We start from the raw sequence: 26,168 nt of genomic DNA, 5'->3' as shown, positions 1-26,168 counted from the left end.
ACTCTTGGCGATCAGGCAGTCCTCCGGCTGCACAGAAGCACTTCAAGTGCGTGTACATATGTAGATATATATATAGATACACACTCATACATACACACACACCCACACTTAAAGGGCCTATATTTAACTTCATAATTACTTATGGGGGCTTTCAGCCAGCTCCTCCTTTGGTCTGTAAGTGTGCCTTTCACATTCTTCCACCCACCACAGTATACATCATTAAGCACAGGGTAATAAATTGCTTTACCTCTCTGTGTAAAAGTAGTCCACTTGTACAGATTTATAAAAATGTCTCCCAGGCATTTACAAAGCCAAAGGTTAGCAACCGGCGACAGACTTATTGGCTTTACCAATGCTTTTTTTTTTTTTTAGCTCTTGATCATTGACTTTCGTGTGGTGTTAGACCTTTTGAATTGGGAGCCACTGTGGCTTCTCATTGGGCAACTTTTTGGTCCACCGTAATAAGTGGGTGAGCTAGCGAAACATACCTTTAAATTAAATGGGCTAGAAGGAACAGAGTTTTTGTGAATTGAAATTATTTTAGTGTGGAATAATGTTTGCCCTAAAGAGTCAGTCGAAATATATGAGAAGCACTCTCTGTTTCAATGACTAACACAGTTATCGACAAGTAGTTAGGTTACACATCCCGTCTGTGCTTTTTTCACAACACTGTGTCCCATGTTTCCTTTAGTGCTAATTTTCACTGGTTCGTAATATGAAGGAAGATGGTTTTAATTAAGTCACTCTTATACGCTGGACAAATCAATCTTGTAATTTGTCAAATAATTGCTTCTAATAGGGATCTCCAAGAAAACAGAAAGAACAATGACCCATTTAGGTACTTGCAGTGTGTACTAAGCTATGCTTCTACCACTCTACTGTATGCTTATCTCGACTACCTTATAAGGATCCAGACGGGGTTGTAGCTACCATTAGCACAGCAGGTGGAGAGGTGCCAGGGCTCATAGTCCTGAGACACCCAGTTAACCCTGATTATTGCTGTGGTGTATTACCCCAAAAGCAGTCAAGGGTGCTTTTTTTCTTGCACCTGGCCTATTGCATCCGTCCTTTGCTCCTGCACTAAAGTTGGATAAGTCTCATAGACTTTGACTTCAAGCAGATCAACAGGTGACCCAGCTAAAAAGGAAAATACAAAGTTTAAATTAAGATATAAAAGTCCAAAACAAAAGACCTAGGAGAATGGACTGAAATGGAATATTACTGTTTTAACGAAGAGCCACTTTCTAAACCCATATATGACCCCTATCTGGCTTCCACAAGAGTCCCAAGTGGGTTTTTGGAAGAGAAGAGAGTGTAGACAGGGGGTCATGTGATGCAGGAAGATTAATTTGCCTTTTTACATAGCAGTTCTGAATCACATCAAATAAACAACCAGAGGCAAGTTTGAGTTGTTTATGACCTCACTCTGAACCACAAGGTGAAAAATTCATAAAATACACTTATTACCCATGTATGATTTTATGTTATCTATGACCCTCTGTAGTGAAGTACAATACTGCAGAAATAATTTCAAAGTTATTTATACTAGTTTCTTTGGTATACAAATGTATCCACTATTCCACATTACATTACAACCTTCTAAAAGAAATGTTCTAGCTGATCTCACAACAGTAATAATTCAACGCTACATACCACACATCTTACCCTTTGTACAACACTAAAATGAGCAAAGACAAAAAGACCTTAAAGGAAAACAAAAGAAGCAGAAAGAAGTTCAAATATTACAGGAAAAAAAATCCTAAAACTTAAATGTGTTACGGGTATCAATGACAGCAATAAATTTAAACATTACACACATAACGTCTGATTTAGATCTTGGACATGTGACAGATATTCCGTTTTCCGTATTATGATCCCTTTACTTCCTATGGTGATCGTAATACGGGGGGAGTGATATCCACTCCTCCTGAGCTCATTACTGCCTTCTATGTGTAAATTCCCAGTTTCACTTACACCTTAAGGATCACAGTTCACACCTACAACTCTACCCAGATTCAAAATGAGATTATCTTCCAATTGTGCAGCATTCTGGATCAGTTTAACCACCTTGAGTGGTGATAAAAATGTTGAAAGCTTGATATGTCCTCAAGGTATTCCTCCCCTTACCAAGTCACCAACCACAACTTTAGCATTTTTCCTGCCAACGTTTGTTCCTGCTGTTTATTTCTCCAATTGCCCGATATATCACAGGAGCCAACATTCATATGATTCATCCATAGAGGACACATAAGTGAATTAGGTTTCCTACCCCCAAACAGCTCTAAGGACACTCTGCCTGTGAAAAATGTAGCGTAATACGCCATATCTTCACTGTAACCCAAATTCCTTCTTACCATGCAATCTGGCTATCTGAATAGATTCGTTCAGAACTCTATTAAACCTTTCTGCCAACCCATTGGACTCTGATTGTTGATACAGAGAAAACTTCTTATGCTAATCATCCTATGAAACAGAAAACCTTCAATTTTTTGAGAGACCAATTGAACCAACTGAATACCATTGTTCATGAGAATGGAATCTGGTATCCCTTCCTTTCTAAACACTACAACATTATGTGTTTCAGTGCACTGGGATTTGTGTATTTCCGGCCAATGTGAAAAACATGTCAATACAAACTAACAAGTACTACTCCCCTGTTCTATTAGTCACAGGTCCTAAAATAGCCAACACCACTTCTTGCCATGATTTGTTTTCCAGGGGATTCCTCACAACCATTGGCTGCACTCTCATTTTGCAAGCTTTGTCATTGCACTCTTGGTAATATTGGACAGCCTTCCCCACCAGGGCATCCCAGACAAGGCCACCAAAAATGTAACCTAATTCTTTCCTTGGTTTTGCAAATTCCTAAATGCCCCTGATGAACCAAATTGATTAAGGGGTCTCAAAAGCAGATAGAAATGTTGTCAATTTCCTGATGGCCCAGAATATAAACAGAGCTTCTGTTCCAATAACAGAATATCTATACTATGAACCACTCAAACATCTGGAAAATAAGATTATAGTCCTCTTATTGAGTCATTCCCCCTTCTTTAACACTGCGTCCAACCCTTTGGACACAACATCAGTGACCAAGAAAGGTTTTTTCAAAGTACTAAAGCTTTATAATGTAGGGGCATTACACAACCCAATGTTTACAACTTGAAATTCCAAGGCACATTGTTACGACCATGTAAAAACACTTTTATTACAACTTTCTCATGTTACATGTGTGACTAGCAAATTGGGGAACAAATTTGCTCTAATATTGACCCATGCCTAAAAATTTAACCAAATCATGTTTATTTTCAGAAAATGGCAAATGTTTGATTGTTCTCACAAAATGTTCATTAGGTTTCACACCCTCACAAGTTACCCTTGGCCTAACTATGCAAGAGCCATGTGGTTAAGTTTACTCTTGACTTCCTTAAGTGTGAGCCTCCTGTTCCTGAATCTGACTAGTACAGACCTCAAATGAAAGTCATGTTCCTCTTGCATTGTTCTGAATATTAGCACATTATCCTGATAGACCTCACCCTCAGGAATGCCACCCAACACATCTTTCATGGCCCTCTGAAAAGCTGATATTGCAAATATCAGACTAAATGGCATTCTTGTGAATCTAAAGACACTAAATGAAGAGATGAACAAAGTCTAATACATGAAACTTCTATTCAGTTTAATCTAGTGGTAAGCAAACCTAAAATCTAGCGTGCAAACACACCACCCCTTCCAATTGAGCATTCCTTCCAATTGAGATAACATATCCGTTATGATGAGCAGAGAATACCTGTCTACCACCACTGATTTATTCAGACCTCCCAGATACCCACACGTTCTTACATCTCACAAAGCTTTGGGTGATCTTATAACAGGTGCTACCCACTCAGTTGTTTCCCCCACTTCAATAATCCCGTCTTTTTAAACATATCGACCTAATCATCCATTGCCTGCCTCAAGGCAAAGGGGACCCCTAGTACATTACAAGCAACTGGAATAGCATCTTATTTCATTATTAGCTTGTGAGAGTAATCTGGTAAGCAACCTAATTTATCACAAAATACATTAGCAAAGTCCTGATGAAACAAACCAACCAATTCATCATCATCTTTCTCTTGAACAGACTTGACTGAGTCTGATGCCTTTTCTTTCAGAACACTTCAGCACTCTTACCTTTGATAACACTGTGTATGTTTTCCATAGATAAACAACCATTTTCCTTTTTATCACATCCATACATGCAAGACAGTGTTCATTCCTCTCCGCAATAAGCAACACTTCATTTAATTTAAGGTCATCTTTCTGTCATACCTCATCTCATATTCTCTCTAAATTACATTCTAACATAAATTGATCTCATATCTGTTCCTCTAATGACCCACAAACTTGCAATAGGAAGCAAGCTTGTATAGGTCAGTGACATACTTCCATACAGATTCCTGTGGCATTTTAATCTGTTGCCAAAACAGTACTTCTTTAAGATTGTGGTTACTTTTGGCAGATAACATGTGTCTGATTTTTAATGCACACCTCAAACTCATTCAAGACTTTAGCTTCACCATCATCTAGTTCTGGAAGATGTTTGAAAACTTCTTGGTTCTCAGGACCTAAACGATGAAGGAGAGAAGGCCTCCTCTCCACAATCATAGAGGTACCACAGACTCTGGCCTATTGGGCGAACACTTTCTTCCACATAGATGACTTAACTGTAGGTTCTGCAGGGAAGATAAAAAAAATGGAGGAGGGTAACATTCTGCATGACTGACTGTATATTCTGTAAATGGAGGAAAACAGTGAACGAATAGAAGAAAACTAAAAACCTAAGCACAGTATAACAACTGTAAGAGTATTATGAAACACAACCACAATGAATTCAGCTCATACTGCTGTACCAGATATAAAGTGCTGAAATCTGCCACCACACCTTCACTTTTGGTGATCGATGAAGCACTCAAGCCAAATTTGGTTACCTACAAATGATGGTTAGGGAAGACGTTCAGAACACTATAACAAACAGTTACTGGTTCAGCACTTCAGTTGAAATTCTGGATGTATGTTTTCACAACACCATGTTCCTTCAACAAATGGCCCAATAATACAGAAGGAGGAGAGAACCAGATATTCAGAGAGAGACAAGCATCTTCAAAATATGTTTTCCTTCAAGAATATGGACAGCATCCTGCTACCACAGCACACACTCCAAGGACTCACCTCCCATACCTGTATTTTGCTTCATGTGACCAATCCAGCTCCACAGCAGTTAAATTATACTGTATGCTATTGCAATAAGCATGTGCTTCCCCCTCATACCTGATTGCAGTCACCTCTGCTGACAGCTGACCCCCAATACCAACAGGTGCCATGAGATGAGGAGCATAAAGACCAAGTGCAAGCTTGTAAAGAGCACACAGTATAAAGCATATGGCATATACCATTGGCTGTGCTCCCTGAAGAATGGGGAACAGGGTACACCGCCACTGAAGAGGTTCAAAAAGTAGTGCATGCCTCAAACATTCTAGGCAGCTAAAGCTAAGAAAGATAAGAACAGTACCTTTTATAAAAAATAAAAAAAAAACAATCTCTTTTCCTGTTGTGCAATATGATGTTGAAACGTGTATCCTCTGCAGTTCGAGAACCTGTAGCCGGCATCCATGAAGCAAAGTACAACACCGCAGAAAAATGTCCATGTTATTTATTCCAGTTTCTTAGGTTCAAAAACATCTCAGCCACCACAACGCCACCCAATCTCCAACTGTCGCCACTCTAAGCTCTCAACTCTAAACATTCTTAGAACATTACATCATTACCTTCTAAAAGGAATATCCCTGAAACTAACACTAATAATTATATGCTACCTAATTACACCCTCAAAATCATCTACCTCTGCTTTCAGCTTCTACGCAGGGGTAGATAAGTAATGAGGAACCCATAGATTAAACTACTTGTCTCCAATGTTAAAAAAATACCTGACTTCCTTCCACTTTCCCACTCCACTCCCTCTGCCTTCCCTCCCTTCTACTATGCAAGCTGTCTTCCATGTTTCCAGAGCTGCTCTGACAGGCTCTGTGAGACCCCAGCCAGAGCAGATTGGAATTCCTTTATGACGTAACAATAGTAGGTGATAGCTTTTGTTAACAACTGTTGCTATGTCATGGCAGAAAATTACTAGATTTAGAATCTGGCATTCACACTAAACGCTTCCAGTTAAAAACTCAAACAAATTAGAACAATAAAAACATACCCTACTACATTGATTTTATTATACATTTCTCCTCATGCCAACTCCACTTCTGTTCACTTTGGACCTGTAAGTTATTCTATAGAAATTTTCTTGCACTGTATTTCTATACCAACAGAAAGTGAGTGTTTAAATGATAAAATTGTGCCTGATTGGGAAAACCCCTTTTTATAATTGTAATGATATTTCATTTTTGATCTTTATCAAAGATAAAAATATCTAGGTCCAAGCAAGAAGGTACCCTATTTGTGGACGATGTAACAAATCACACTGTAAGCCCAGGCACAGCTGATATCCTGGATGTGGTAGGAATGCTGTATATTGGAGGATTGCCAGTGAATTACAAAACTCAACGGATTGGGCCGGTAAGTTGTATATTTTTTTTTACCTGATCAGATACATTAACATCTTTTGCTGCCTCTATCACATAGAATTTAGACATAGATGTTGATTGATGAAAATGCCTGGGGGTAGACAAATGTTCACAGACATCATTTGACTGCTCATGATACCACAAGTTGACTGTATGTCCTCTCAATGGTTTACTTTGCACTTCTCGGGGAAAAGGGAGAGTATATGTGTAGAAACAGTGCTAATTTATACACGGTGATAGAGATGTTGGGTTCAGGTGCTCATTGTATGGGGGACCAGGACTTATATTTCATCATTCACATTTGACCCGGGCAATACAGGGAAAACCAGAAAAGGGAGAAAGCAATTGGAAGCAATAGGTAGGAAAACAGTGACAAAGGAAGTGAAAAAGACCCTGCAATAGAGAGACAAAAAGAAAAGAAGCGTAGAGTGTTAGAAGAAAGAGGCCTGAGGCTTGTGGGTCATTTCTAAATTTGGTGGGGGTCCTCTCCATCAGGGTAACAGAGTAAATTATTCTGTCCTGGTGGAAAAACGGGACTGGCAACATTTAAATTAGTCCCTAAGACTTGAGTGGAAGCAACTGAAAAGGAAGTTTTTAAACCGATTTTTAATTTCTGTTTCTGCCACTTTCTTCATCACCCCAGAGAGACCACAGAATAGCAGATGCAGTGCAATGGCTACCAAAGGATAAGACACGTGTAGGAGAAAGTACTTATTGGCTGATAATTGGCTACTTCTAATGCACATCTGTGTGTTTAGTGAGGAATTTGCTTGATATTACAAATTAATTTAAACAAGAATATGGCAGTACTTGTTATTAAAAATGAAAGTCCAACTCCAAAATCTTATCTGTGTCATTTTTCCAACCCTGTGCTTTTGTTACCAATATGTTCTAACTACTATAGAACTGTATACTCCATTCCTTAGATAATTTCGGCAGCATCAAAAAAACACTGTTAAAGTGATGGCTCTCGTATCAGCAGGCCTCAGAGAAGGAGGAGATAGGAGGGTACTGGGGTTACACAGTCTCAGGTCCGCCTTCACTGCTTCACATTGCATAATAGCTCAGACAGGGAGTGCAGGGACCTTTACATCTTTTGAGCCCTATAGCAGAACTTTCCCCAGTAAATCACATGAACAAAGGCAAAGATATTTTTTGGCACACAGAGACCTTGCATTACTCCCCAGATCTCACCATGCATAGCAACTCACAGAGGTTGTCTATCTTTCACATATTTTTGTGTTGTGATGGTCCCACCACCAGCAAGTCTTTAAAGTAAGGGTGAGGTAGACAGTAGTTAGGGCAACAAGTCCCTGGATAATCCACTGGAATTTATCAGCACACAATAGGCCATAAAGGCTATTGGAAGGCTCACCAGATGACAGACATCTTGGCATCCCTTCACTATCACAGACTGAGGATGGGAAAGGTATTTTGGGACACCAGCCACTTCCAGATTCCTAGAATTTTTCCATTCACAGTATTAAATACTGCCCTCACAGTCACTCCTACAGTTTAAGGACTGGCCTCACAATCGCACCAAGGGGCATATTTATACTCAGCATTGCACCAGATTTGCGTAATTATTTTTACGCAAATTCGGCCCAACACAAAGACCATATTTATACTTTGAGGCCCGACACCGCGAAAGTCAAAATTTCTCAGTGTGCATCGTTTTCTGGATGCATGAAACTGCCTTGCGTTAATGACATGCAAGGTAGGTGTTCCCGTCCAAAATATGACTTAAACACCTGTGCGCCATATTAATCCAACCGGGCAAAAATGGTGCATGGCTGGGAGGCGGAGCTGGAAAATGACGTAAATCCCGATGTGCGTCAAAAATTAACACCTTGGTCAGGGCAGGCGTTAAGGGACATGTGGGCTCTTTTCCGTGGTGGAAGACCATGGAAGCAGTCCACCAGTGCCCTTCCCTGCACCCAGGGACAGCCCCTGCCACCCTAGCCCACCCCTGGATGACACCCATGGATGGGGAAACCCATCTATGGTGAGTGCAGGTAAGTCCAGGTAAGTATTTTTTTAAATTTATTTTAAGTGGCATGGGGGGCCTAACATAGGCCCCCTTACATGCCACTGTGCCCAATGGCCATGCCCAGGGGACAGAAGTCCCCTGGGCATGGCCATTGGGCAGTGGGACATGACTTCTGTCTTTGCTAAGACAGGAGTCATTTCCATGGGGGTTGTGCGTCAAAAAATGGCACAAGTCTGGTAAGAGTCACTCTAACCTGACTTGCACCATTCTTTGACGCACAGCCGCCATTCTTCCCTACGCCTCCGCTGCCCGGTTTGAGTAATTTATTTTGATGCAAACCAGGCCGCAGTGCCGGCTAACGTCATTCCATAAATAAGGCGCCCGGCTGGCGCGTTGGAATGGCGTTAGCCGGTGGTAAACGTTTCGACGCAAATCTGCCCAAGCGCTGATTGGCATCAAAAAGTATAAATATGGGCCATATTGTTTTCAGATCCCCAAAGCATCCCTGCACCAATCAGATCACAGAGGTGAGTGACAGCTTATTATTTCTGCTACATCAGGTCGCTGATGGTTGCCTCCATGCATAGCAGGGTAGAATTTTACACTCCCATCGTTTAGTCTATTAGAATTCATGTATATGACTTATGCTAAAAAATTTACAAAAAATAGTGAAATTACTTTCAGATTACGCCATTTGTGACCCTAGTATCTGTCTATGCTCCTAGGTAGCACAATTATTATATATAGACTATAGGGAACTTGCATAGTTACATGAGCCCAAATGACTGTGAAGGTTGTTGGAATTTATGGGAATGACTGGGGTCCCAACTTCCCATTCTATAGTAATTACAGCATTTGCTACTACTCGTTCTTTCTCAAAGCTGTGTTTAGTCTTGGTGGCCTTGATAGGTTTTTCATAATCAGCATAGAGTTAGGAGAAAATGTGCCTGTAATGTGTAGTAATGAACACTATCCATAACCTTTAAGTGGAGCTTATCTTGTACCTGGACTCATTTTACCATGCTCTGGTCTCTTCGAGTTTCTAATTTTCCACTCTGCCTAGCAATTCATTACTATATGCTGTGAAGGGCGTATAACACCAGTTGGATCCTATGGAAAACATGTCTAGCTGTTAAACTGGAATTTCCAGTCTAAATATGAATGGAAATTTTTGAATATCTAAATTGTCACATACATGTGTAATGTCCGCTACACGCATCAGAGGTTCAATTCTGACATCTCCCCTTTGGTCAATGAGCTTTTCTCAAGAATCTTTGAACATATCTGCATTCCCACAGCTTGAAAGATTGTTAACCTACAAAAACAGATAACTGTGAGTCTGACTAGCTAGTATCACATGAAGCCTAGCATAATTGTAAACGATTTATGTTTCATAAATACATACGATTCAAACTAATTTGGCAAGAAACACAATCTAAAAACTTGGACTTGATTCAGAGTTTGACGGACAGTTACTCCATAACATATGTGACAGATATCCTGTCAGCCTTACTACAAGTTCCATAATGCACATGTGGTGGACAGAATATTTGTCACGTTTGTCATAGAGTAACCCATCCACCAAACTCCAAATCAGGACCTTTGTCTATCAGTAGGTTGTTCAGATCATTTGAATCAGTGAAAATGTTATATAATGTTTTACCTTCATTCAAACTGTATATGCACAATGTTACATTGCATTATTATTTAATCATTTAACATGTACCCTTTACACAGGTGCTATATAGCATTGAAGGCTGCATGAAAAGGTTTAAAATGGCAGAGTCTCCCACTGATTTGGATAACCCCACTTCAAGCTACAACGTAGGAAAATGTTTCGCTAATGCACAGAAGGGCACCTACTTTGATGGAACTGGATTTGCAAAAGCAGGTGGGTTCGTTCATTTGTGATATGTTACAAGAGCATCTTAATTGATTTGATAACTGTAAATTAAGTTCTTAGATGTGCTTACCAAAGACTGGACTGTGGCTGTCACTCTCCTGAGGCATCCTCAATACAGAGTCTCGTCAGTGGGATCACTGAGTGAAGATTTCACCGCTATCCCGACATAGGAAGGCGGTTGTAATAAATATTGCCAAAGATACGCCCGTTCCAATTGATCTATCTTGTCTGCTGCATCTGTACAACTTCCCTACAACACATTCTAAGGAACGAGGCAGCTTCCCTAAAGTAGATATAGCACAACAATAAGCCTGAAAAAGCAAAAACATTCAAACAAAGGTAACTTATCTACTAGTAGTGGAATTCGTTGAATGACTACTAAGGTTGTAGAGCAGGGGTGTGTGAAACACAATTATGTTGATTTCAGTGACGGATAATTCGTTAGCAAGTTGTATTAACGTTGATTAGCTACTACTAAGACCTCCAAGAATGTCCACTCCTAGGAATAAGTTCCGAGAAACTACTGCTTAAGCTTAAATACTGGGTCCTACTTTGGCTACTGCAAAAGATTTTTGCATTATTTAATGACTGTGTATATATTACCTATGTGCTTTGCTACTGTTAGGCTGTATTGAGGTGTTGTTGAGGCTTATAAGGTCATGCCTATATTCAAAATATGCATCTTTACCCACCAGCCTACCTGTTGTGGCCACAAAGAGTCAGATGACACACATAGAATTTAGTATAGTAGGTATGGTGGTGTGGATATTATCAAGGTTTGGAAACATTAAAATCTGTTAGATTGCATGGTCCATTGCTCACAATGCTCTAAGACAAGCTAACTCCACTTTTAATGAACTCTCAATTCAAGTGGCAAATTCATGCACTCGGAGTTTTGATGCTTTCATAAGACAACGATCAGATAAGATAAAGTGAATTTCGCACTTGGGAAAGATTAAATGAATGACTGAGTGGATTAATTGCATTAACACATTCGGGGCCATATGTAAGAAAGCTTTTTCCAATAGACACAGAATGGGTAAAATCCTTTGGTACATCCTTTGAATCATTAGTGCAAAGCATAAAAAACATGTCGCAAACGTGAGAATGTGCAACGTATTAGTTACCATGCCAAATATATCTTACAGCACAAGATGTATTTGCTTTCACTTGATGCATGAATGTAGCATTACATGTCACTAGTGATTTCAGTTTCCACGTTAGGGAAGGAAACCTGCGCCCAACCAAGTAGATTTACCCGTCACTCCACTCAGAAAAATACATTCTATATTCCGTAGCAGGAAAATGGCACAGCTGGGGCGCAAACTGAGCAACGTTCTGGCTAACTGGATTGAAGACACTGGGGACCCGACCAACCCCTATCTTGATCAAAAACACATCCCTTTAATAATGCCACGACCCTAAGACAGTCATACATTTCTTTTCCCCTGCTCTGCTTCTGTTTCCAGACATATCTGTTATCTTTATAACCATTGCTAAGGACCCAGCTCCCTCTTGACAAGACATATTTGTGACCATTTCATATATTAACGCATTAATCATCCATCCACCTATGTGACCACGTCATATATCAGCATATTAATCATCATCCATTTGTCATCTCAATTGGAATGTGCAAGCTTCCTGTTTGTTCTCTGCGTCTAAATGAATTTTTTTATTTTTTTTCATTTTAGCGATAACATAATCCAATGACCGCAGAAACCCTATACCAAATACATTTGTTCTTAGAGTGCATTTTGTAACCTCGCCATTAAGAAGACGTGATCTGCGTAAATAACAAATATAACGTATATGGACTGCGCTTTAACAGAATATATTTAATTGTGCTTGTTACTGACTGACAATGTGAATCCAAAGGCAGCACTGAGCTGCAGTTAGTGTGAGTAACACTAGGTAACAGAGTGATGCTTTTTCTCAAAGGTGTTGCCCCATAGATATGTAGCCAGTTTGCTGCTTTTTCCCCAATTGTGTTAGTATTATATGGGGATCTTTTATCGTGTATTATTGAAGTTTTCTCCAATCAGACCCAATGAAGGCCCCTCATAAATTGTGACTAGGGATGGGCATTCAAACTAAAAGGGAAGAACACATGTTGTCCTTTACCTAAGAAATAGTTGTGTGTGAATGCCAATACGTTTCTGTTCTTTGTTTCCACGTTATAATTATCAATACTGTCACTACTCATGTGTGGTGCACTGTCCTTTCATTTGGATCACCAGGTGTTTCCATCAATGATATTAAACTATGTGTACCTATGATGATCATAACTGTGTGTGTTTTTGCGAGTAATATTGGGGTTAACATTGAGTGATCCGACTTCTTTGGGTGAATGTGGGGCCAGATGTACAAAGCTGTTTTACTTTCATAAAAGGACCGATTCACAGAATCAAGACATTTGCAAACACAAAAAGTCATTTTTGGATGCAGGCCAAATTGTGATTCGGTAATCTGTTACCATTTGGGTTTGCGATTCGGTATTAGGAAGGAGCATGTTTAGGGCGTCACTTTCTAATACCGAATCTCAGTGGTTATATGAATGTTTTGAGACTGAAGTGCGGTCACAAAGCATTCGCATTTTACCACCTTCTTAAAGTAGGTGGTAACCCATTCGCAAATGGGAAGGGGTCTCCAAGGGACCCATTTTCCTTTGTGAATGGTTGTAAAAAAATTTTTTTAAAGCAGGCAGTGGTCCTAAGGATCACTGCCTACCATTAAAAAGGGAAAAGAAAACGTTTCATTTTAATTTTTGAAACACATCCTGTTTTCTTTTAAGGAAAATGGGCTGCATTTCCAAAAATAAGAAATTGATTTATTGAAAAGCAGTCACCGACCCCAGCAGGCCACCATCCCTGTGGTTTTTGACAACCAAGACCTATCTCAGTTATATTTATGGGGTAGAGTTATTTTCCACCCACTAGGAATCACTAGATGTGTCAAACACACATTTGCACGTTGATCTTTGCAATTACCAAATAGCGAATTGCACAAATTTGCTATTTGATAATCGCAAACACTTACCTTTGTACTTCTGGGCCACGGTTACTTCTCTGAGTAGCATTCACTGACAACTACTTAACTGACACATCTATAAACAAAACTATCAGAACCAGACAACCCACAGTTCTTTGATGTACTGGACTGCTCATATTTTAGTGCTATATGGAATGCACATCAATAGAATAAGCTCAGTTGTGCTTTTAATGGAGCTAATGAATCTGGAGACATCCGAGATACACTGTACTAAATTTCTATGAAGGATAACATGTTAAACATAACATGGCATTCTCTCATATTCTTTTTGTTTAAAATGCTTGGATTGCTAGGATATAACATACATCTCATGGACTCTGTTAACATGCTTCGAAATACATAACTCTGTCTGTAGATTGTGTATTTGTCAAGGTCTTCCTTTTGCAACAGAATGAATCATCAATACAGTTCACACAGTGATGTACTGACAGAGCAATGGATTATTCTGGGAAAACCTTCAGATTGATCAATCAATCAATCAACCAATCAGGGGGTATAGTAGCGTGCAAATTTGTCACCTCAGGAGGTTTCCGGGTGCTGATGTGATGCTGCGGGTCTCGTCCAGCTGACGATGGTCAAAGAGCCAGGTCTTGAGCTGCTTTCTGAAGACCTTCAAATAAGTGGTTGTGTGCAGGTGGAGTGGGAGGTGTTCCAGGATTTGGCGGCGAAGCAGGAGAAGGAACCCCTTCGGAGGCATTTGCGGTGGATGCGGGTGGACGTGAGCCATGGCGAGGGTGGCTGAGCAAAGTTCTCGGATCGGTCGTTCTGGTAATTGATATAGGCGGGTCTGGCATTGTAGAGGGCCTTGTGGGCATGCATGAGGAATTTGAAGAGGCATCTTTGCTGTACGGGGAGCCAGTGGAAGGCCCTGAGGTGGGACGTGATGCTGGTTATTCTGGGGAGGTTGAGGATGAGTCTTGCTACGTCATTCTGGATGGTTTGGAGGCGGTTTAAGAGATGCTTCGTGGTTCCAGTGTAGTGTGTGTTGCCGTAGTCAAGGAGGCAGGAGATGAGGGCCTGAGTGACTTTCTTCCTGGTGGAGATGGTATCAATTGGAAAATCTTGTGTATCATGCAGAGGAAATGGAAGCAAGCAGAGGAGATGGCATTGATCTGTTGCTTCATGGTCAGTTGGGTGTCCAGGATGATTCGAAGGTTGGTGTGTGGCTGGAGGATATGGGTGAGGGACCGAGGGCAGCGGGCTACAATGAGTCATCCCAGGGGGATGGCTTGTTTCTGAAAATGAGGATCTCTGTTTTGTCTGAGTTTAGCTTGAGGCAGTTGGTCTTCATCCAGGAGGCAATGTCGATCATGGTGTTTTGAAAATTGGTTTGTATGGTGGTTGTGTTGTCATCTGTGAGAGAGAGGAGGAGCTGGGTGTTGTCGGCATAGGAGATGAAGTTGAGTCTGTGGGTGCATGTGACATCTGCTAGCAGAGTTATGTAGGTGTTGAAGAGGATGGGGCTGAGGGAGAAGGCCTGAGGGATGCCACAGATGATTTCTTTTGGGGCTTAGACAAAAGGTGGGAGAAGGATCATTTGTGTTCAACTGGAGAGGAAAGAGGAGATCCAGTTGAGTGCAATGTCTTGGATGCTGATGCTCTGGAGTCTTGGTGATGAGAGTGTGGTGGGAGATAGTGTTAAAAGCTATAGATAAGTTAAGGAGGATGAGGGCCACTCCCCCCCCCTGAAGTCGAGGAGGCATCTGATGTCATTGGTTGCTGCTATCAAGGAGGTCTCAGTGCTTTGGTTTGGCCGGAAGCTGGATAGGAATGGGTCAAGCAGGTTGTTCGAGGTAGTCCATGTGCTGGTGGTTGATGGCCTTTTTCAAGCATTTGGTGGGGAATGGGAGGAGCGAGATGGGTTGATAGATTTTGAGCTTGTTGGGTTTGGCTGAGAGTTTCTTCAGAGGGGCTTGACCTTGGCATGTTTCCAGGTATTGGGGACAGTGGCTTTGGAGATGGAGGTGTTGAGGATTTCAGTGAGGGATGCTCCAATTGCTTCTTTTCCTAGGGTGTGGAAGTGATGTAGGCAGGAGTCTGTGGGGGACCTGGAGTGGATGGAGTCATGATGGTGATTGTGTCTTCAGTAAAGAACTTATTCCATTTGGTGATCCGGTGGGGGGGGTTAGGGTGCATGGGAGATCAAGATTGGAGGGCTGGGGGTCGAAGTTAGTGGTCATCTCAGATATTTTGTGCTGGAAGTAGTCCAGTAGCTTGTCGCAGAGGGCTTGGGTGGGCTGGATTGTGTTCTCAGTGGTGGAGGGGCAGGAGGATTCTCTAACAATGCTGAAGAGTTCTCTGGTGTGGCTGGCACTTGCTTCCAATTGGGTGGTGAGTGCTTCTTTCTTGGTCTTCCTGAGTTGGTAGTGGTATGTATTGAGGGCGGACCTGAAGGAATTGAGGTTGGCAGGGGTCTTGCCTGAGCACTAGTGTCTCTCCTGCAGTGGCGTTGGAGGGTCCACAGTTGATGACTTGCTTGATGGGTTTGCTTCTGGTGGTGCTTTTCAGAGGGCGATGGTGTCTGCCGCAGATGAGAGCCAGTTGGAGAGGTTTTGGACGTGGAGTTTGAGGGTGTCTGTGGGACTGGGTATGGTGTCCTTGAAGGCAGTGATAAAAGGAGTTTCTGTGACTTTGCCCCAGTTGCAGCGAGGGAGTGAGGGGGTCCTGTTGAGCTGTCATGCAGTCAATCGATGGTGACGTGTATGATATAGTGCTCAGTCCGTGTTACCTTGGTGGTGTGGAAGAATTTAGCACTTTCACTCATGGAAATATTAGGTCTAGTCTGTGTCCTGCGCTGTGGGTGGGGGCGGTGAATGTAGGAGGCTGGCCTGGTTTGTAGTGGGTACCTTGGGTACTTACACCTTACACGAAGTCCATCTAGCCCTTATTAGTGAAATGTAGTAGTGATCTAGCAGCTTAGACTGATAGAGGTAGCTATAGCAGAGAAGCTTAGGCTGAACTAGGAGACATGCAAAGCTCATGCAATGTCACTTATAGTTGCACAGTACTTATACACAAGTAAAGACAATACTCAGTGTTACCAAAAATAAAGGTAGTTTATTTGGGTGACACAAGGCCAAAAATATCTTAAAGGCAATATGCCCTCTGGAGGTAAGTATTATATGCAATATAAACACTAGACACCAAAATAAGATAAGTAATTAGACATGGGATAGTGCAAACAATAGAAAATGCTATAGAATGCAATGGGAGGAAATAGGTCTGGGACAAAACAAACCATATACTAAGAAAGTGGAATGTGAATCACAAATTCCCCCTTAGACAAGTGTACTGTGTAGAGAATCACTGGGAGAGTAAGAATACAGCAAAGGTAAGTAAATTACCCCACACCAGAGCCCAGGAAAGTAGGAATAAAGTACTGCAAGTTTCCTTATGACACACTGCAAGTCGTGATTAGAGTTATTGCAAGAACCAAGTAAGACAGTAACAGTCTAAAATAACAATATTACATCATATTTATACCTAATGATCACTAAAATGGCATCTCTAGACCCTTTGTTCAGTGAGTTAGGGCTAACACTCGATTCCCATTTGACCAAACCTAAGTATATTGGCTGATTCATAAAAACCTTCAAATTTCTGCAAAATGTTTTTTGACTAAATAACAAAAGCAACAAGCTCAAATCATATCACTACAGACAAACAATACTTCCAGGACAAATCTTCCGACCTAACAAATTCATAAAGTGTACCTAGACTGATATTGTGCAGTCTGAAAAATTCTCAGGTAACTCTATCAGTAAGCATCGGCATTTCCTGAACGTTGTCTCCAGTATCGAGTTCAAAAGCACTTCTACAATACACACAATCCTGCAGATAACTTAACCAGACACACTCCCTGTAATCTGTAGAGAAGGATCTTGCTGTGCATTACCATGTCTGCATGTTACGTCAAACTGGAATCCTCAACATAAAGGAAAAAAACAATGTAAGCAAAACATTCTATGTAGTAGCTCCCTCAGAGTGTGGAATGCCATAATCTTCCCTACCAGGCACAACTAAACCTAACCCAGTTCTGAAAAAAAGGATAAATATTGCTCTTTTCAAAATGAATACATTTAACCCGTATGTAAAAATGCATCCGCCCACAAGAAACGCTCTATTTAAACAATGTCTCAAAGAAACACAAGAATATAAGAAGTAAGCAAATAATAATTACATAATGCGTATAAATGAAAGGCTATCCGTATTACCTGACTATGTACATGATTTAGGATCATGAGAAGAATGCAGAATGCCTGAGAAACTAAAGTACTTCAAGACAAGTACAAAACTTTGTTTTACATTTCGTGTGAAAGTATGTAGTTATGAGGATGAAGTCAGGGATTTTTTTTTTAGACAAAGCTGTACGTGATATGTGCTTCAACTAAAGGTGGCAAGACTCAAACTATGGTTGAATTTATGAAGGCCATAGACTGGAGATCAGGAAGGTCTGTAGCATCTTTGTGGGAAGCAACTTGTTACATCTAATAGAAATAAAAAGTATTTGAGAATTATTCTAACATCAACTGCTGTGACGGCAAGTTATGAAGGAGTTTTCCAGACTAAAGACAGCCTTAAACCCATTTTAAGCCAGGCAGAAAGACCTGATCTTTGAACGGTTTTGACCTGGATTAAGTCTATCATAAGACATTCTTACCTGGCTAAAGATGATTTTGAGACAAGTCTAATCTACATTGTTTTTCCTGTTTTATGGCAGATTTAAGACAATCCTATTACCAGGGCAGAATTCCTTGCAAAACACCTAATCTCGCTGAAAACAGTCATATATCTTAAATCTGGAAAACTACTTCGCAAATTGGGTCGTGTATGTCTACATTAGAGTATATCAATTAGCTTTGCATTTATCTTGGACCTACGACCCTAAGCGGGACTCTTGGGCCACCTTATAGTCAGGAAACAACAGCACAATTGTAATTTGTTTGTATAGTTTTTTTAATAACAAATACATGTGTTTCTACATTATCTCTTTAACTTGACTAATCTTCTAGAGGCCTGATAGGCATTTGCGTTCAAAGTCTCTATATAATAAAGCACAAATTTGGTAACGCACGATGAACGATCATAATCTTTTTATATTTCTCCTACATACATCAGTGGATGCTTTTAAAGTGGGATTACACCTGCTTGTGGAATTTGAATTTCGTACAACACGAACAAATGGAATTCTACTCGGAATAAGTGGTCAGAAAATGGAAGGAATGGGTCTTGAATTGGTGGATGGGAATGTAAGTAGAGAACATTAGCAATGTAATTCCATATGTAAAATGTCTGTGCATGTAATCACATTTATTTATTTTTGCATATAAATGTGTTTCTTAGAAAATAACCAAATTGATCTTTAGGTATGTATAACATTATAGTTGTAGGGCTGGTGTTCATCAAAGGAGAGGTACCTTTTCGAGGTCCATTATAGAAAACCATTAGGTGCCAAATTACCACTTATTATGATGCAGCATGATCTCCTATGCAAAAACAACTTTCGAGGAGTAGAATCCACTCATTACTAATTCACAAGTACTGGTCAAAGAGTTCATTTTTGCTCAGAGATTGTGATTCACATATGTCTAGTAGGTTCAAGTACAGTGTTATAAAGTAATATCCACCTTCCATTGGCAAAGCCAATAGATCTTGCCCTTAATATGTGTGTGCACCACTGTTGGCTTTTCTACAGTTTGGCTTAATTAAAGTATTATTTGAAAAAAGTTAAAGAAACACATTTGAAAATATTGGAGGAAAAACAATGTCATGGCTTATTTTTCAAATAGTTCTCACTGAGGAAACTTTGAAGAAAGTTGAAAAAGAATAAAGAAGCATAGGAATGTAAAGAAAAATTACTGCCTAGATCTAGTTTACTTTGAGTTTGGCTCAGATGCTAGCTAAGTCACTGCAACATATGGTCCTTCTCCATGTGTCACAAAAGCCTTTACATGGCAAAGTTTGTGTTTACATGCAACATGTGAAATACATGGAATAAAGCAAATACAATCTTTAAATTCTGCTCTTCAGTCATACCCCTCCAAAAATATCACTGTTGCAATAATTTTACATTCAATCTGTGATGGGTGGGACTGACCATATTGCAGGGATATCGGTTGGATGAAACAAGACACAATGGAAAGTGCTAGAAACCACATGACCTTTCATGGGGGATGAATGAAAAAAATAGTATCTCCTTAAATGTCAGCAGTAGATACAAGTCAGCGAATCAAAAGGAGGTTATCCTCCAGAGGAAGGACGAACACAAGAAGTGGAAGACAAGCCATCAAATAAAAAGCAAGCAAATGAGAGTGACAAAGCCAACCAATGGTAAGCAGAGTCCAGGTTTTAAACCCATTGTAAGCTCACAAAAGGTCTTTCGCAACAAGACAGCTTGCGATATCAGATAGTTTTAACCTAAAAATGCTTACACTGCTAATATATTTCGTTTTGGAATCATTTTAATAACGGGTGTTCTTATGGAAGAAAACACATTTAAAAAATATTGAGATTTGTAAACATATTAAACATAACACACACCCTGAAAATATAAGTGGAGCAATCACAGAAAGTTATAGTTATGATGAAAAAAGAAAATCTTTCAACCTTTTTGTAAAGTACGTATACAGAGTTGTCATTTGATGGCTGGTGGAAAAATATCAATAGCCTGCACCTTCAAAAATTCAGATAATAGCCATTTCACAAGTATATGACTATTAAACAAATTTGGTTGGTTCAATTTAGTCATAATCTAAAAGCTCACATTTTTGGGTGCAATACTTATACTAATTTCTGCCTTTGTAGTAGGTAAACTTCAAAGTAAAGTCTGCACAAGACCCTGCCTTTTTCCTGCCCTGGTCCCAGACACACTCTTGGGGTTGAAGACTGTATTGTGTAAGGACAGGCACAACCCTATTTAGGAGCAAGTGTCGGCTCCTCCCACCACTCTGACCCAGATAGACCCATCAGGATAAGCAGGGCACACCTCAGCTCCCTTTGTGTGATGTCTAGAGTGAATTCACAACCTGTCCAACTGTCATCCTGTCCCAGAAGTGTATTCCAGAGCCTGGCAGAGGCAAAGTGGCATTTTCAAACACACAAGTTAAAAAACACCTTCACTAAAAGATGTATTTTTCAATTTTGAGTTTAGAGACACCAACCTCCATATTTCTATCTGCTCACAACAAGAAATTACACTTAGGAGATATTTCAGTTCAATCCCCCTGCTAACCTATGGGAGAGAAAGGCCTTGAAATAGTGAAAACCGAATTTGGTAGTATTTCATTATCAGGGCACTGTACCCTGCCCATCGGGCTACCTTGGACCTACCTTAGGGGTGCCTTACATGTACTAAAAGGGAAGGTTAGGGCCTGACAAGTGGGTGTACTTGCCAGGTCGACGGGGCAGTGTAAAATTGCATTCACAGACACTGCAATGGCAGGTCTGAGGCATGTTTACAGGGCTGCTCATGTGAGTGGCACAATCAGCATAAGCTTGAAAAGTCAGGGCACTAGCTGACAGGGAACACCTTTCGGGCCAGCCTCTTTTGGCAATGCCTCACAGGCTTGTCGTCCAGGCCACGCTTCTGCTGGTGCCAGCGCTGCTGTCACGGATCCTGCTTGAGGGGTGAAGTTTGTGTTCAAGGCTTCTCCTGTGCCTACTGACTCTTTTTGTTTGGCTAAGTAAATGGGGGGGTCATAACTGGAGGGGCTTGGGAGGCCAGCCTGTGAGTGGGGGGATTACCTGTATCCCCTGTGGAGCGACTTTTTTCCTTGAAATTGCCTTTAATCAGTTGCATCACCTGGTTTAATAGCATCACTCTGCAAGGTGGCTGGCCAATTAAGTTCTTCTTAAATCCTTCCTCCATGAGGGCTTGGTCTTCCTGCCTCGGGATTGAATTTGTAAATGAGGAGGATCCCGATTGTGCAGTACATTCCCAAATTCGAAAGGAGTTCTGCTTGGTTTCTCAGCACGGGCACTCAAAGCCACATTTTTAATATATTGTGTGAAAGCCAAACAAGCAGAATAAATACGCTAATAAGCATAATTTGGGAAACAATAAAAAAATCCCCTGACTAACTGGCATAAGTATCTCAACTATGCATTAGGCACTTTAGAGGTTTGGGATATCTGGTCAAGCGGTCTTCCAGTGCAAATAGTCAGCAAACTGTAGTCTCCAGACTGAGAACCATGCAAAAGCAATCTTTAGGGTACAGGACACTCAGATTTTCAAGAGATTGGCCCATGGCAGTTAGGCATCCCCACTGTATGAGTCAGGATTCCTCCCAATCTGTCTTTCCCTGCCATTTAGCCTGGTGTTAAAGCAGAAGCTAATGAGACTCGATTGGGGTTGAATCCATTCAAATTGTACTGGTAGTGCCAGAGAAGTGCTTCCAATTCTGCATATTGCAGGAGGAATCATTAATCCATATTTTTGCATGTGTGAAATGCTACTCCTTCTCAGAGTATTCTGGCTGCACCCAATATGGCATGTATTACATATTAGTACCTGTAATGCAGCCATTGAGGCGTGTCTGAAAAGAGAGTCCTCACAACTGGCATCTCGATTTTTGAAGTTGATGATGAGAGCAGTCTGGTCATCACCAACATGTGAATTAGACACTATACCCTATTAAACTGCTATCACAGTTTTTTAATGTTTAACTTCACTAGTTTTTTTTTTTTTCTTTTCTCTTTTTGACCAGACTACCTTCTTGACTAGACATTTATGTAAGGGTTTGATCTTGAGAAATCATTTAGTAATTGCACTTTAACCCAAGCCCTGCAAAGAGGTACTGTGTATCGATAAGCACCTTCTGGACTTGACCCCTGTTAGGTCTTGGGGCCACCTCAGAGGCGCTGCGTACAGCTGTTTGGCCAGTCGCACACCCCATTTAGGGTTAGAATTTTTGATTCTTTGTGTATTTAATATCTGTTTCTTATATTTATGTACTCTTTAAAGGGATACTTTTGTATTACTATATTTTTCAAATTTTAGTGATTTTCAATTTGCCCAGGTTTTAGGCAACTTAGGCTTTCATAGGCACTGGTATATTGCTGACACAAAAAAAATGCCTTCATTGTTTTATAGTTATGATTTTAAATAATCACACCATAAAAATGTATTTTTCTAGCTCAAAAATGGAGAACCTTCCCAAACCATCTATCATCTGTTTAAACTATAGCAGCCAAGTGATTTTAAGGCCATTTTCACATGATAGACAATTACTGTTAACAGATTTGTTGAGAGTAGCTTATGGTTTGTTTAAATTAATAGCCACAACATTGCATGACCTAGCATAAGATAATTCTCTAGGTATTGTCATAAGTACTCTTGTTCTCTGATGAGACTGCAGGATCTGGGGCTGCAGCATCTCTGAGTTGTAGGCATCTGAGTCACTCCCACAGCAGCTGGCAGCTGTCCTGGCTCACTAGCAGCACCTCACCAAAACCCAACCGGAAAAGGTGATTTGTAGCAGCCTTGCATGCAACAATAAAAAAAACCCTCAGGGAAAATAGTGGTGAAACAAGCCTTACCCTTTTCTCTCCACATAGAAGTCTCTTACACACACATAGGCAAGAAAAGAGATGCAGGACAGTTTTCAATATGTTTGTTGAAAAGACTGGAATCTATGATAAAATACATGAGCTGCAATGATTAGGATAATGAGGAGTAACAAAATCAGGACTGTGAAAAATAGAGAAGTAAATATAAACAACCCCAGCATATTGTCATAACACATGTACAGAATTCATACCTAAAATCCTAATCTGTAGCCCCTAATTGAGAGCATGGTGATATAAGCCAAATCTGTCCATACAGTGTCCATGAGAAGTACACCCCAACTCTGTTCCCTTGGAACAAGGTCAGTCTGCCAGCCTCCAGATCAGGATCTACGGAGACACAGAGGCTGAGGTCTACTGAAAACTGGTGTGCAGCATGGATGGAAATTCTGGCTGGAACCACCTTTAAAGCCCTTTGTCCTACAAGATATTTTTATAGGTGATATGTTTATGTTCATTTACTGAAGCCTGATGCAGGTATCTACCTAAGCATTGGAGTGTTTATGCCGTCTTGGGGCCTGCAATACAAAATACTATTCTGTGTGCCCTGCATTCTGTTCTTCTGATTCTGAGGAAAAGAACATGACGCAAAGTATGTGATCCATGGCACTGATAATGATGCTTTCACAGAATAGCAGCTCATATTGAAATGAAAACAATACTACTAGAAGGTTTTAGAAAAATAGAATGAATAAAAACAGCAGAGCATGATAAGTGGGTAAAAGTGCACAGGCCACAAGCCTAGGCTAAGCTATCACTGTGCCTAACTCACTAACTAAAATAGACCAACAACAGTATGAACGACAAGTTGCTTGTGACAAATATAATAGGATGTGCAGGTGAAATAGATTGGAGGCTGGCAAAGACCATTCTCTTAAATTGTAACAAGGAGAAATTAGCATAATCCCAGACTTCAGCTCCATATGTTATGATTGGAAAGCATTCTGTCCTATAGATTTCTAATATCAGAGTAATGGTTTGCCATTGAGGGATGATAGAAGGTTAGCAAAAGGCACCCAGTGCTTGGCTAAATTTAAAACAACAAGCCAAAGTGTTGGTCCCCCAACTTGACGATGAATTAATGACTTCCCCCTAATAAGGAAAGTTGGCCACCTTCAGTAACTTGTTATTGCTAATAGAAATGTGTGCAAATTTGAACTGTGTGGGCCACAAAATAAAATATGTGCCTTTTAGACATTTTTATCAAGGTCTAAATCAGCCGTGAACCTGGTAAAAGCTGCAACTAGAGTTCTTTAAGCCTGCAGGAATGTCAGTATGACCACAACATCCACATACAATAACACAGCTGTGAGTCTGGAGCTAAACACAGGCACATCTGTGCAACTGTTTACTTAATACTGATTTAGTTTATTTATATATAAAATAAACAAGAGTGGGGCAAGAATGCAGCCCTGGTAGACTCCATGCCCTAAGTTAGAAGAATTAGTTTTCTCTCGATCAGGACCAAATCTGACTCTAGCAGATATGTAATTGTGTAAAGCAGAAAGGAAGTCCACCACTGCTGCTTGTTCTAATAGAAGATACCATAATTTCATATGGTTGATCCAGTCAAATGCACAAGAGAAGTCCATCAAGGCTAAGTATAGTGGGCAGCACTGTGCTATAGTATATTTACTGATTATCAGATGAAGGCTTAAGCATTGTTCCTGACTATCTAGCTGTAAGATATTGGGTTACTGTTTAAGAGAGTGCAACAACAATACTTGTCAGGGTGAACCACAAAATACATTAACCTGTGCTTAACCCTCTGGTAGCTTGACACAATAGCAGTCAGGCTTAACTTAGAGGTAATGTGTGACGTATTTGTGCAGCATACAAACATTAATGAAGTGAACACACAACAGAAGAAAAGTTCCAATCAGTATAACCTGAAATACTACATTTTAAAGTTTTTGGTAAAAAAATAATGCCAAGAGCACAAAGCACCAACTGTGGTTATACGGTCACGGCTAGACCAAGACAAAGTCACAAGTTCAGGCTGACCATGATTGAGTATGGGCCAGGTGCAGGGACCAAGATAGTGCTGCTAAAGGTTGTATCTTATGTCTTTGATGCCAGACTTCGCATTGCACAGGGTTGGTTCCAGTAAGGAGCTGCGAGGGCTGTGATGTGAGGTCCTGCATCGAGTTGTGTTGCTCTGTGTCAGTTCTGATGAGGCTGCCATTCAGGATCTGTGACGGGCTGCAATGTGACATCCTGCGTCGAGCTGTATCAGATTTGATGGGACCCATTGTTAGTCAGGGAGGGGTACACTGTGATGCCAGCCAAGAGTCCAGGACCTAGGGGAGCACCGCTTGGGGATCAGTGCTCACTGTTGCTAGAGGCCAGCACCAGGGCTTAGGCAAGTCTAGTTGCAGGTCCCTTTTAGCAGGTCAGCTGGGTATTTGCACAGAGGCCTCTGAAGCTTTGGGTAAAGATCATCAAATTCTACTTGATTGCTCATAAAAATATCCACTACAATACAGAAAACACCTTCATCGCAGAAAATTGGCAGGATAGGCTGGTCTTCAAGCTAAGCATGCCCATTTTGGACATTTTTTAGAACTGTGTATACTGTTGCGTAGTTTGTGACTGGCCATGGTAATACTGGTAATAACCTAACCTTCTTCAGTGGGACAGTATTCTGCGAGATCAGAGCATGAGTCACAGCACACGGAAGAATGGCTTTTCTTTCTCCTTCAGTCCACACCGAATAAGCAATATGATAAATTTAGTTAAATTCGCTTTGTGGACAGCAGCATCAGGTAGAAGATCCATGTCCTCAGTCACTGTGAAACTTTCTGGTAGACTGGAACGTGTTGATGGCTTGTGTGGATTTTCCACACGTTGGCAAGGCAGTTGGGTTATAAGGTTTTAGCTTCATTTGTTTATGACATCGCTTGTTTTCCATCAACTACTTCATTGGTACAGTCTTAAAAAAACACCATGCCAGTATCATGAGTGCTGGATGTTCCAGATCAAGAAGTGCTGTTTTCAAAATCAAAATTATCAAGAGCAGCAATAGTAAATCTTTTCCTGGTACAGTGACTTA

At 40.6% G+C, this 26,168-nt stretch overlaps 1 protein-coding gene across 7 annotated transcripts in view; it reads left to right on the top strand.

The window, feature by feature from the left end:
- The window catches only part of LAMA2 (laminin subunit alpha 2), a 3,379,260-nt gene that overhangs the window by 3,332,459 nt on the left and 20,633 nt on the right, over positions 1–26,168 (top strand). For all 7 annotated transcript variants that reach the window (XM_069234829.1, XM_069234828.1, XM_069234823.1 and 4 more), the window contains 3 exons: positions 6,445–6,600; positions 10,336–10,489; positions 18,671–18,801. In XM_069234829.1, the coding sequence (XP_069090930.1) occupies positions 6,445–6,600; positions 10,336–10,489; positions 18,671–18,801 (441 nt within the window). The remainder of the gene's footprint in view (positions 1–6,444; positions 6,601–10,335; positions 10,490–18,670; positions 18,802–26,168) is intronic.

This window comes from Pleurodeles waltl, chromosome 5 (assembly GCF_031143425.1).
Source record: "Pleurodeles waltl isolate 20211129_DDA chromosome 5, aPleWal1.hap1.20221129, whole genome shotgun sequence".
Lineage (NCBI taxonomy): Eukaryota > Metazoa > Chordata > Amphibia > Caudata > Salamandridae > Pleurodeles > Pleurodeles waltl.
The sequence above is the reverse complement of the archived record's forward strand: the minus strand, read 5'-3'. Positions and strand labels throughout refer to the sequence as shown.